Source organism: Culex quinquefasciatus, chromosome 2 (assembly GCF_015732765.1).
Source record: "Culex quinquefasciatus strain JHB chromosome 2, VPISU_Cqui_1.0_pri_paternal, whole genome shotgun sequence".
Taxonomy (NCBI): Eukaryota; Metazoa; Arthropoda; class Insecta; order Diptera; family Culicidae; genus Culex; species Culex quinquefasciatus.
Window position 1 is genome coordinate 27,260,176 of NC_051862.1, and position 13,855 is coordinate 27,274,030.

General features: G+C 37.7%; 1 protein-coding gene across 2 annotated transcripts; it reads right to left on the reverse strand.

The window, feature by feature from the left end:
• Positions 1-238: 238 nt before the first annotated feature.
• LOC6049845 (general transcription factor IIH subunit 1) lies at positions 239-11,881 on the reverse strand. Of its 2 annotated transcripts, none has more exons than XM_038253716.1 (4): positions 11,742-11,881; positions 6,119-7,804; positions 5,691-5,866; positions 239-1,758 (listed from the first exon to the last, which is right to left on the reverse strand). In XM_038253716.1, exons 2-4 carry the CDS (start codon positions 7,668-7,670, stop codon positions 1,633-1,635), a joined length of 1,854 nt encoding a protein of 617 aa, XP_038109644.1. In that variant the 5' UTR covers positions 7,671-7,804; positions 11,742-11,881; the 3' UTR covers positions 239-1,632. The 2 variants fall into 2 exon arrangements, with proteins under 2 accessions (XP_038109644.1, XP_038109645.1); XM_038253717.1 differs by lacking the exon at positions 11,742-11,881 and adding an exon at positions 7,879-7,965.
• Between the last annotated feature and the right edge of the window lie 1,974 nt (positions 11,882-13,855).

Consider the following 13,855-nt stretch of genomic DNA (forward strand, 5'->3'; position numbering starts at 1 on the left):
TTCTAAAATTCTAAAATTCTTAAATTCTAAAATTCTTAAATTCTAAAATTCTAAAATTCTAAGATTCTAAAATTCTAAAATTCTAAAGTTCTAAAATTCTAAATTAAAAAAAAAACTAAATTATATAAAAATTAAGCTTTCAAAATTTAAAAATAATGTATAGCTCGTACATTTAGTAATTTTGCATTCAATCTTTTTAGGTGATATTTTCTTCTTGAGAAAAACTCGAAAACCAATATAATTTCTAACTTTTTCCTCATTTATTATACTGTGTTCTATCGATTTTCTTCATTTGTTATGCTTTTTAGCAAGTTTTATTTTCTTTTACTTCCGTATAAATGATACTGCAGAATACGCGTGTTTTTTGTTGTTTTGTTTTGATAATAATTACTTGATTTTCAGTTTTGTTTCCTTTTACATTTTAATATTCAATCCAAATTTAGCAACTTTTTTTTTATTTCCAAACCCAAAAATCCCGTCCTACTCGACCCTAATACAAGCTTTTCTTGTTTTGGCGCAACTAACAAAAGAATTTTGAAAAAAAAATAATAAACATGATTTTTAGACCTATACTCACAACAAAACAAACTTTTTTAATTTTATTTTTTGAAAAGGGTAACATAAAAGTAAAGCGCGCGACCTCGCGCGCGATTGGAACATTTTTCTTACCATCACTACTAGTAGATTTGATTGGTCAACAAATTAAAAGCGAAGAAACAACTTAAGCGTGCTTTTTTTAAAGAGCTAATTTGAGGCTGTAATTGATCTTGGTTCGAGTTGGTTTGCTAAACTAACCTTTACTTTCTTTTCTCTTTCTTTCTTCGCAAGGCATTCTCAGTCGTTTGCTTGTATTTTTTTTCCGCATGATTTGTGTGTAATGTTTTGTTTTGTTGGTGTGTACAAGAAAGTGTGTGTCTGCGTTTGTTATGTGCGCACGGCAGGAAGAAACAATCGACTGTTAATATTTGTGTGTTGTGTGTATTTGTTAAATTGGATATCAAAACAGCAAATAAGTCAACTCTTGGAGAATTGATCACAATCTTAATTGTTTCAATTGGTTATTTGTTTTATTTTCTCTTCAATATCACTAGTTTTGTTTTTTTTTAATTTTATTCATTCTTTTACTTTTTACTGATTACTTGTTTCCCTTCTAATTCAATCACTGATGCCTTTGCCTTTTTAGTTTTATTTAACTTGCTTCTGTGTTGACCTGTTCAACAGACACATTTACGTTTTTATTTTTTGTTCCTATTCTTTTCCTTTCTCGTAACATTCCCGAAAAAATATATAAACTAAAAACTAAATTGTGGTCCTTCTCTCTCTCTCTCTTTCCTTCCCCTAAATTTTCATGACAAGCCACAAACAGTAACTGGAAACCAAATTTGCACAAAATTTGGGAGTATTTCTTTAAAGAGGCCGCCTCGGATTGGCAAACATTTGCTGGAGAAAGTGCGGCCCCCCGAATGCTGCTCCGGCTGCTCCGGCCGCAGGATGATGATGATTGACGAGTGACGAGTGGTGGCGGTACGCGGCCGGCGACGAGGAACACGACGAGGAGGACGACGATCCGCCCGGGGACAGTGGCGAATACGGATTGTGGTGGTGGCGAAGGTGACGACCGTGGTGGTGGTGCTACCTGTGCTGACGGCGCTGCCGTTCCTGCCACGTGCCGTAGCGCCGGTTCGCCGACTGCAGGAGCTGGTTTAAATGCTGCGTCAGGGACGCGCCCAATGGCAACAGTTCCCTCATGGCACGGTCCTAAGCAAAGGAATGGGACACCAAAAAAAGTTTTCTGTTAGTTTCACATAGACGTCCTTGTTTGGAATCATGCAGCGCATAGTGTCGATTTAACATTCAATACATGAATCCATGGTTTTTCCAATATGACAAAATATAATGTTTAAGAAACCTTATTTAATATAAATAATTCAGTGTTGTAATCGAGTGAGAGAAAAAACTATCATTTAATGATTCCTGCACCAAAATATCAAAGGGGATAGTGACCGTCGCTATAGCCCATGAGTTCTCTTGATTTATCTCGTGCTTGCCAGCCAGAGCATTCTTTTCCTATCAATCCTTCTCTATCCTTCGATCACGCACACTCGCCGAAGATTCTTTTGTTTTCTCAGAAAACCAACAATGTTATTCTGTCACTTCTGATCACTTTTTCCATTTTAATGCAAATATATAAATAAATAAATAAATTGACAAGACAACACATAACGATGGAACAACACTGCTGTCAAGTAGTATGCTTTCTGTCAAGAAGAGCCGCGAAGTAAGTTTTGAAAATTGAATTGAAAATCCATTTGAAATCCCTCGCTATTTTTACAATACTGATATAATTTAATCGTCTATTTGACTGTGGACTTTTTTTATATTTTGAGTATATAAAAAAAATTAAGAGGAAAATATTACCAACAAATAACATAGGACATTAACATAGGAATTAACATAAATAACGTAGCCTTCCGATTGTATATTAATAAAAACTTGTTCGAATAAAATATAAAGATTTTTTCATCCATAAAATTTCGATTGTGTTTGTTTTTACGACCTTTCAAAAACTGGTCTTATTTATTTTCCGAAAATGTACCCCTCTTTGTTTACATTTCGCTCTATAACTTAACTTGTGCGTTGAATGGAAAGTCAATCAAATTGATCAAAAAAGTAAGAAAGTACTAGTTCAGTTAAAAAAATCTCTGCCCGGCAATTATTTTTGCTAATATTACAAATTCAAATATTAAAAAATTCTAAAACTCAAACATTTAAAACTTCTTATCTAAAAAATCTAAAATCCTGGACTATATCATAAAATAAAAATAAAAAAAAAAGTTAAATTGAAAAGCTTTAAATTTCCAAAATTAATTTTATAATTCAAAATTAAAAAAAATCAGAAATTTTAAAATAGAGAAATTAAAAATTTTAAATCTAAAAATCGAAGATTTTAAATTATAAAAAAATAAATCCAAAAATAAAAAGTTAAATAAATTATAGTTTGAAGAATTCTCGCAAACTTTTTCAAAAGGTACTATGTACATAGGAAACATTGATTGCTTTGAAAAAAGTAATCTGGAATTGGGTCCTAAAATGAAGCTTAGATTGCTGATATTATTGTTTACAGCGATAAAGCTTATTTTTCTGAGTACAATGACCCTTTGTACGACCATAAAGAGTTAAAAATTGATTTTTAAATCAATTTTGAAAAATTAACCTCGCGGTCCTTCTTGACAGAAAAGCTTCTACTTGACAGCTCGTTCCAAGGGGACCATAGTTGATCCATCGAAAAAATGTTGTCTTGTCAAAAAAAAATTTTGCATTAAAATGAAAAATAGTGATCAGAAATGGTTTTTAATCGTGTTTTTTACCGTTGTACATAAAAATTGGCATAGGGCTTTAGTACCCAATTTAAATACAGTTTATACTGGATTACCCGAAGTCCGCGCAACTTGGGCTTAGACAACCATCACTTAACATGGCGAAATCCAGTCTGCAATCCGCTAAAATCACCGTCTCTTAGCGAAGCGAAGCCATTACCCGAAGTCCTCGCAAAACTTCTGCTTTGGATAATCGAACCACCATTTTTTATATTTTTCAAAATTTGGCTCTTAACGTGAAGACTTCCATCATTGTCATGATTTTCGTTCAAAGATATAAATTTGGCACCCCTATCAATATTTGGACAAAATTTCTTCTACAAGTTGTTTAGAATAGTGCCCTACACATGCTGATTCCTTTTGGTAACGATTATCCCATTCCTTGCAAAGTAATAGAAATCGTCATTAATCAATGATTGCCAACTAGGGCGATTGTAGCACAATATTATATAAATTTTGAAACACATTTGATTTCGATCAAAAATTCTTTCAGTGGCTTCAAGAGGGCAACAACCGACACATGCTGATTCATTTTGGTGTAGAAATTCGATAAATTGAATTTAATATAGAATATTTTACAGTGATGATCAATTTTCTTCGAAAATGATCAACGGCTTCACCTTAAAAGGCTCTTTATTTATCAGATTTTCCTTAACCTAATATGACAGCAAAAATTGCTGCTTTTGAGAATTTAAGAATTTAGGAATTCGAAAAATAATGAACTTTAAAACTTGTTTTTTTAGTTTTCAAATTAAATTTTGAATTTTTATATGATGAATTTCGAAAGTTTCAAAAAAATTTGGGTATTTTGAACTTCTCTCAATTTTTTGTATTTTACGTAAAATTTCCCGAGGAATCTGATAAAAAATAATTCAGACGAAGGCTCTTTTGTTCCAGACAGCGTCAAAACGGTATTTGAAATTTTATATGACTTTTTTTTTCTTGAAGGTCTAACTTTTCAGATTTCATTTGCGATCACAAGAGCTTAAATCTGTTAAAATGGCGAAAACTAATGATTTATTGAAAAAAAATGTTTTTTTTTTGTGCCCTGTTCTTGGCCAAACAAAACAAAAAAAGAGGTCCATTTTTTTATTGTTTTAACTTATTAAGAAAATATTATGTATCTGTGGTCCCCTGATTTTTTCCTCAAAAGCATCTTCAATATCAGTTAATCCCTGGTGAGATACTAATGATAAGCACCATATCTACCAGAATTCTGCCAGAGTAGCAAAAATTTACGCAAAAACAGCAGAAAAATGAGCTCAATTTTATACTTTTGATTTTTTTTTCACTAATTTGTAAAAAAATAAACCAAATTTGAAGCAAGATTTCTGATTGCTCCAATAATACTCTTCCACTGGCGATCACAAATCGAACGCGACGAAAACTGGACTGACCGTTTCCTACCGTTTGTCACTTCCGCACCGATAGCTACTGAATACTCTCTCTTTGCTCTCCCTCTCACTCCAATTGAGTAGTACAGCGAATGGCTCAGAGAGACTCGGCTTTGTTTTAATCATTTATTAAACTACTAAAAATCGATATTATCAAACATGTTTTGCAATTTTTGGTGATAACACAACATTAAAAACACATTTAACAGCAATTTCCATCATGCCAAAAAAAAAAGACGGCAAACTGTGGTAGTGCAGGCCAAGTGAGCGCCTCGCTGGTAATTTGTTAGAAGCGATTGGCCATGGCGCTAGCAGCTAGCGGGTCGTGTTCGCTCACGATTGGTTGCGCGCTCTAGTCGGCAAAGATTCGTTCGGCGATGAGTGAGTGCTTTCCGATCTTTGAAATGAAAATCGATTGCTTATTCTGTTGATCATACGAGAATTTCTCTTACATATTCTAAAAAATAACAAAGTCGCATAAAACAAGTCTAGCGACCAAAAATGAATGAGCTTATTTTTTTCTTATTTTTAATTTTAAAATGATATAATCGATAAATTAAGCGATAGCTTAATATTTTTTGAACAGCATAGATCAGCAGAGAAGTACAATTTAAGTAAAATTTAATGACAGAAGCATACAAGTAATATTTCTTTCTTCCAATTTTAAAAAATGAACTCGAAATCAAAAAAATATGACTTTTAACCAATTCTAAGAGCAATTTTTAAACGTAGTTTTTTTTCGGGGCATATTTTTTTCTCATTTGAATTTCCGTGCCAATTTGAAGTTTTCCCCAACATTTTTTTTTCGCAAATCGATAATTGTGGATATCAAACGATATGCTCATAACCGATTCTTCCACAAAAAATCAGCCAGAATAAAATTCACAGCGAACGACTGAGGCAACACCCTACGACTCACCTCGAACGGCTTCAGCTTCGCCATCGTAAAGCGCTGGAGCGCCTCGTGCATCCGCACCGCTTGCGTCTCCTGCTGGGGGCTCGTCGGCGGGAAGCACTTCCAAAAGTGCTTCAGCAGCTCCAGCAGCGAGAGGTACAGGTTGCGGATCTCCTTCTCGATGTCCGGCGGAACGAGTTCTGCAAGAAGGAAAATGTTTAGCATTGTTTTGGACACTTCTTTGAAGATGTTTTAGGCGAGTGGTTTAAATGTCTTCACAGTGATTTGTCTTTTTTGTGAGTACGGAACTGGCCACCGGGGCGCAATCCGCGTGGAAGTTGAAATTTTCTGTGCCTTGCCGTTGACCAACCGTGGCGTGGCGGTTCGCCACGATTGAACACTTGATAGCAAGGGTCAAGTCAAAACTACTTTCAAGAATAACTCCAACTTACGCGCTAAGCTCTGCTCCTGGAAGCCCCGCATCAGCGCCCCACCGGGACTGAGCTCGCCCAGCGCACCGACGGCAGCCTTCGCGCTGACTAGCACTTTGTGCGGCGTCCGGTTGTTCCACGAGCCGGTGGCCTGCTGGATGTACCCGTTGACCGACTCCATGTCGTGCCCCGCGTCCTGGGGGTCGTGAAAAGAGCTTCCGCCGCCGCCACCACTGGAGGACGTCGTCGACGGCACAGGTCCGTGCAGGTACCGTTCGATCTTGGTGAGATTCAGCTGTTTCGGCGCCAGACTCGCGTCCGGGTCGTCCTCCAGATCGTCGTAGTGGATCTTCTCCTGGATGCGGGCCCGCTTGATGGCGGGTTCGACGAGCGGTTCTTCCGGACCGGTGGGATGGCCGTTCCCGTTGGTGGCGTCCCCGTTGGCAATGTGGTTGTTGTGTTTGTCCTTTTTGCCGAACCCGTTGACGACGTTGTTGTTGTTGTTGGTCAGGGCTTTGGATTTGTCCTTGCCGTTGGAATCGCCGTTTGCGGTGGTTCCGTTGGCACCAGGAGTGGCGTTCAGGATCGACCCGATGCCTCTGTTGAGGGTTTTGACATCGGTGCACGTCTTCAGCACCATGAACGAGTGTTGGTTGAACCGTTTGATCATGCTCTGGTGGACAATGTTCCCGCTGTTGACCGTTTGCTTGCTGGACACCGCACTGCAGAACCCGTCCTCAAGCGTGTTGTCCTCAAAGCCCCGGATATCGAGCAGCGGATCGCCCAGATTCTCCTGAACCGCCTGCTTCAGCTGCTGATCGTCGATCTTCCCGCACTCAGTGAAGATGTCTTTGGTACCGGCCGCGATCCGATCCCGGTGGAAGTAGTGCGACTGAAAGAACTTGGTCCAGAACTCCGACTCGGACAGCTTCGCCGGAACGTGCTCGGCGTGTTTCCGCTTCACCGCCGGGTACGTCTTGAAAATGCACTCGATAATGTCCGACGTCAGATTGTACCGTAACCCGTTACACCCGTCGGTTTGCGGCTTAATATCCGCCAGGAACGCTCCCGAAACGCCAATGTCCTGCCGCTGGCTCTGAATCTCCTTCGACAGGTATTGCTTCGCGTGGTTCGCCCAGAACTCATCGCTGGGCAGCACTTGGGTGATCACCAAATCCTTATAAAGCTGCAGCAGCGACGGATTCTCCGTCAGGACCCGATTCTTCTCCTCCAGCTCCTTATCAATCTTACGCTTAAAGTTTGGCAACAGCTGCTGCAGCAGTTCCTTCACCTTGTCCCTGTCCGCCATCTGCGCCGGAGCCCCATTCCGATTGACAAAATGAAACGTCGAACTGTTCCCGTCGTGCAGCACGACCTGCAGCTGAATCTTCGGCTTGCCCTCCGGCGAAATCTTCTGCATCTTGATGTCCTGGAACCGGTGACTCACGGCGACCGTGTCCCGGTGCTCGGCAATCCACGCGATCCGCTCGTTCATCACGTACAGCGTTCCGTCGCCCTTCTTGAAGCGCACCTCGCCCATCTGGAGCAGCACGTCCTCGCGGGTCGTAGTCATTTTGGATCGACACTACAGCCTTCAGGCTCCGGAAGTTAAGGTCAGGTCAGGATCTCCTGCCGAGGAGAAGCCGCCTTAGTCGGGTTGCGGCGGCGGTTTTGATTTGTTCCGGTGGTGCTTGGGGTGGTCAGTGTCTAGAAGAGGGAAATTTCAGATTAGTTATTTGAAAAACTTGAAAGACACCCGGAAAATGACTAAAATGACGCACTTTTCCTGGGGAAAACACGCAGCGGAAAATGTGAAGGTCGAACTGTAAACAAAGATCTGTCACTTTGGATTTATGAAGGTTTGGCACAGTGTGCCAAAATAGAAGATTTAATTGGTCAAAAACAAAAATTAGAATTAAATTAATACAGAATTAAGCAAATATGAAAAATTAAGAAATGTTGAAAAATTAAACATTAAATGTGAAAATTTTTCACAAAACCTAAATATTTTTTTCGAAAAAAATATTTTAAAAAATTGAAATCGAGACGAACATTTCAAAAAGGTCACTCATCAACGCCAAAATTATCAAATTATGGTTTTCGAAAAGATCATAAAATTTCACAGATGCTTAACTTTTTAATATATTCATTATTCAATATCTTTTTTTTTATTGGAACATTTAGTTGCTGCGATATTGGCATTAGAAAAGATTGAAATCAAGGGTTTTTTCTTTTTTTTTTTTTTTTTTTTTTTTTGAAAGGGTTCAATAAACCAAATTCTCTAGTTTTTGCTTTTTGGGTGTTTTTGAAACCGCCTTGAGTCAGGGGTATTAAAAAACACCCAGAAAGCAAAAACTGAAAATTTGGTTTATTGGATCTTTTCAAAAATAAAAAAAAAACTCCAGAAATGCTGAATCAGAACTAAAAAGAATTTCTTTTTTTTGCTGCATTTCCGCAATTAGAGTACCAATCTTGAATGTTTGTTAAGCAATTTTATTTTAAATTTCCTAAAATTTTCGAAAAAAATATACTTTCAGGATTCATGGACACTATTCATTTTATTGTTTTTCAATCATGGACACTATTTTGAAAAATCGAAAAACGAGAATTTTTCAGCTAAAATTAAACTTTAAGTGACTTTATTTTGAAAACGGTGTACGTTATCTAAAATTCCTTAAAATACTTTTCTTTTGCACCTTTACATTAAAAAGTAAAGCAAAAAAAATCTTAAATTTCTTTTCCAAGCCATGCATTTTTTCAATAAATTATAACTCGGCGGCAACCTTGGAGCGACATTTTTCTTCATACTTCCATATGGCTCAATTGTAACGGTTTTTTGTCCCCTAAAATTAAAATATAAATTGAAGATTTTGGGAAATTTAGTTTTTGGTAAATAACAAAAACTACTTCAAAATCAAAAAATCTTTTTCGTGTACCTATTTTATTCTCAATGGTCCTAATCAAAACCTACAATTTAACCCAAGACACCAAATCGATCAGAAAATTTCTTCAAAAGTTACAGATTTTCGAATATTTACGAACCATTTTTGTGTGGAAAGCTGCCATCATTGTATCGAGGCTTGTATAGGTAAACCAATGACACAAAATGGCTTCTCTGGTCATAGTGAAGGACCCCGCAAAGTTTAAACTAAATAAAAAATACAAATCAAATCCTTTTCAGATTTTCGTGGAGAATTGCTCAATAAACAATGTTATATCTCATTGCTTTTGTTTTGGCATTTTTAAAACCCCTAACTTAACGAGGTTTCAAAAATACCCGAAAAGCAAAAACTGAAAATGTTGTATTAGTGTCCACGAGGTTCATTGATGGCCCCTTAAAGTTGCTTATCTTGTTTGTTGAGCACATGTGCAGCACCTAATAGTTAAAAAAAATACAGAGTCGATATTTGGGGGACAAATTACACCTGTTCTTGAGCCATTCGACCAAAATTTACCCATTTCTATTTATTATATGGACACCTATGTTTTACTTGAATTTGAGTGAAAACAATCAGCCTGTAAAAGGTTTGATTCAACAACAAAAAATGTTGAATTTTGCAAAATTTTGCGTTGAATCCAACTTGATTTTTCCCAATTCTATAAAAGTTTTTGCTTTTATGAAAAGGTGATTTTTCAACAAAATCTTATTTTTCAAATCGACATTTTTTTGTTGATCTAAATCAATCTATTAAATAATCTAATTTTCTAGTGTAATATGAAGAATAATGTATTAAGATAGTACAAAAGTCTTCATGGAATACCTTTTGAATTTCAAAAATTTATTTAAAGTGTATCCAACTTAATGTTTTTTGTAAATAAAAAATCAACAAAGAAAGTTATGGTGGTTGCCCAGATTTGTAACTATCCCACGTGTAAAAAAAGTTAATACCACGTGTACACGTGTCGACTCAAACACAATGATAAATTATTGCGCAATATCTTCTAAGCAGAACCATAACTTTATTTTTTATATATTACAAAATGGCAATGTAAGAGATAATAATCTATGGTTAAATGCATAAGTTTAAACAAAAAAAGAATTTTTAGCAGAGATGCTTTTAAATTTGATTTCAAAAAGAACAAAAAAATCCTTCAAATAACATGCCCAAGCAATCTCAGACATCTAAATTAAATTCTCACAACAGTACCAAGCGATTATCACCTCATATGGACTCATTTCGCGTTCTCATATTCAGTTTGAGACACACATTTGCAGTGATGCGATGTCCCATTTGTGGCCCACATAAAATACTGCCTCGGTCAGACATCTCCAATGACGCTCTGCGACGACGACGACGTGCCGACATCACGTCACATTTTTTCCCTTTCGAGAGAAAAAGATTGGTGCCAATCACTGAAATCGAATTCCACACACGAGCTCACATAAAAAACCTCGATAATCTCATTTTCACTTTCCAAATTGGGCCCGTTATCGAATTAGCATGCAGGAAAAAAATCAATCATCATTTTTAAAAAACTTCCAAATGCGCGATTCACCATTTTCTCCTCTACGTTTGGACCGGAGGATGGTCCAGGGCGGGACTTCCCGACTGGCAGGTTCCACAAGGGAGGAAAGAGGGGCCCATTAAAAGAGAAGAAAAAGTAAAAACCGTTCAACACATGTATGCAAAAGAGTACTCGCGGGTTCGGTTGTTCTTTGTTCCATTTTTGTTAGGAGAGTTATTTCACTGGTCGATGTGTTCATAGCTCGAAAATTTCTGCCAAGAAGAAGCGTTCCTAGTCCCCGATTCCACGTAAGTTCCGAGGTCGTGGATGCGGACCCCGATGGGTTTCACAAGCCCCCAACCACCTACCAAACCGGCATGGTCATACAGCACTTGAACAAAGTTCTTCTCGAATTTGAGTTATCCTCTCGCGAGTCTCACATCAGTTACGAAAACCGCTCTCACGAAACGATTTGTTTGCTGAACAAAACACTCCACCACTGGCCAGCGCTCACACACCGCACGCTTCGCTCTCTTCACTTCACGTTGGTATTCTCTCTTCCTTTTCGATTCTGCTTGTTCATACGGCCGTCGACCGCCGACCGTTTCGACGACGACGATGACGACGGTGGCGCAGCAGCGAACGGAGACGACTCACTCACTGGGTTTGGGGCCCCACCATTCGCGCTCGGCGTAGCGCCAGCCGACGAAGGCTACGCTCGGTGGCGGAGCACGGAGCCCCACGATGCATGAGATGTACTTGTTTGTTCCTGTTTTCGACCTTTTTAAAGTATTTTTTCAATTTAAAAGTTTATATTTTCGTGTTAAATGGTTTGCTAAGTATTTATTCACTTGTAAATAATACTTAGATAAACATTTAACAAGAAATATAAGCAATCCAAAGTTTGATAACTCCCAGACCCTTAAAGTTAACTAAAATCCGGTTTCCAGCAAGTGGCGCTCCGCAAAACGGGCCCCCGGACACCGATTCTGCACCGGAGCCGACCACCGCACACACCGAACAAAAAAATGGGAACAGGAAAATCATGATTAATTTCGCCTTCCGAAAGTGAAAAATTGTTTCGCCAAATTTCACCAAATTTTGCAACAATTTTCACTAAACTTCACATTGTTCCGCTCGTGCGACCCCTTAGCGTCACTTCCAGCCGAAAATCCGGCCCGAAACGGCCCGTTTTTACCTGATTTTGGTCTATTTTCTACGGAGAGCTGCTTCCATGGTGTTTTATGGCCGCCATGTGCAATTTGATTCAGAGAGAACATTTTTATTTTATTGTTGCAACACATAATCACATCGCACATCGTCGTTACTTGTATTCAAGAAATATTCCAAATGGTAAATTTAGAACTGAAGGATCCCCTCCCTGGTAACTTTCCTGCTGTGCCCTATCGGCGTTCAGGTGCCGAACGGAGCCGAACCCAATCGCCGCCAGGGGGCGGGGGCTGGAACAGCTGATTGGCGAAAAGTTGAATGAAAAGTTACTTAAAAAGTTTGAGTTTACACTGAAAACGACGTAAAATTACCAAATCTATCGATTTGTATCGAAAAATCTCAGATTTGTTCAAAAGATTTCGAAAAATTAAACAAAAACTGTAATTCTAGTTTAACTCTAATAACTCAGTTAAAAAGCAAAAAATCGCTATAAAAATTGATTCTTTCGAAAAAACGAAATTTTCAACGCAAATTTCATTACAAACACCACATACTTTACTAGCAAAATTCGTAAAAGTTTTAATTTCAAACCACATTTAACAAACTTTTCCCCAGTCCACTCGAGTCCCCCGCGAAAAGTCTCGCACCGATAGGGCACATTTTGCCGAAGACGACCCGAAGGCGGCCGACGCGGCCCGAACGGCGTTCGAGCAGCGTCTGCGACGGTAACCGCTCGTCCGAACTGGGCGGGTTGCCCGATGGGCGCGATTCGAGAAGTGGCCAAATAGCGATTTGCGATTAAGCGCCTTGGCGGGCGATTTAATGAATGATTTTCAAAAAATTAAATCATTGGCAGGATAAGTACGAGATTCGAGAAGAGAAATCATAAATTACTGCCTAGAAAAGTGCATTTTGGGACAGTTGTTGGATCTCGAACTGCATGAAATGTTCGGGAACAAAGCGAAGCTTTTGGGTTTGGCCGATGGAGCGCTGGCGTCGAATCGTGTGAAATTGCAGACCCTGTTGAGTTTTTATACGGTTGTTACCAGCGATTCGAGCAGAATTTGGGTAGTAAAACTGATTGAACGAGGTAGATACCGCCAAAAATTTTGAAATGGCAGTTATAGAGCACTTGAGACTCATTTCTGTTAAGATTTAAAAGCTCTAAATTTTAAATTTGTAAATGATACCTTCTACCTCCACACGTTTCTACTATCACATAGGTAAGTGAAAATAATTCATTTTCCCACTAGAATCAGAGTAGCGAATCCTAACTCTTTCGTTCATTCATAACTTAACAAATTTTGACCATTTTATTCAATGGTTGTTCCACTGTGCGAAAAATACACTCAACTCCCGGTGGTTGGTCACTTTTTTGTTTGACATTTTTTTAGTTTGTACCCCGTTGGTTGGTCAAAGTCAAACAAAAAGGTGACGAACTGTCACTTTTAAACAGCGCTCATGCACACTATCAAAACAAACGTTTGGTAGTGTGTGTGAACTCCGTGTAAAAGGGGTGTCAAACTAATAAGTGACCCCTTTCGTTTGACAACAGTTGGTGTCAAACCATCGGGGTTTGAGTGTAGTATTAATTCAACAAAAATATTGTTTTGAAATCAACGAAATGTTTTGTTGATTCAAATATTATTTTGCCTTATATTTCTGCAATTAATGTTTACATTTACAAAGTTGTATTGGAAAAGGTTTTATAAACAAAAAATCCTCTAATAAAAAATCCAGAAAAGTTTTAAAATGTTCCCCTTTCTTCAATCTAATATTATTTAAAAAATGATTTAATAAATTGAAATATCAAAGTAAAAAGATCAAAATGAAAAGTACTGGAGTTTTGTTTTTTTTTTGAAAAGGTCCAATAAACCAAATTTTCAGTTTATGCTTTTTGGGTGTTATTAACCTGACTCAAGGCGGTTTCAAAAACACCCAAAATGCAAAATCTATAAATTTGGTTTATTGGACCTTTTAAAAAAAAAAACTCCAGGGTAAAAAGTAAAAAGTAAAAAGTAAAAATTATAAAGTAAAAAGTAAATAGTAAGAAAGTAAAAAGTAAAACGTAAAAAGTAAAACGTAAAAAGTAAAAAGTAAAAAGTAAAAAGTAAAAAGTAAAAAGTAAAAAGTAAAAAGTAA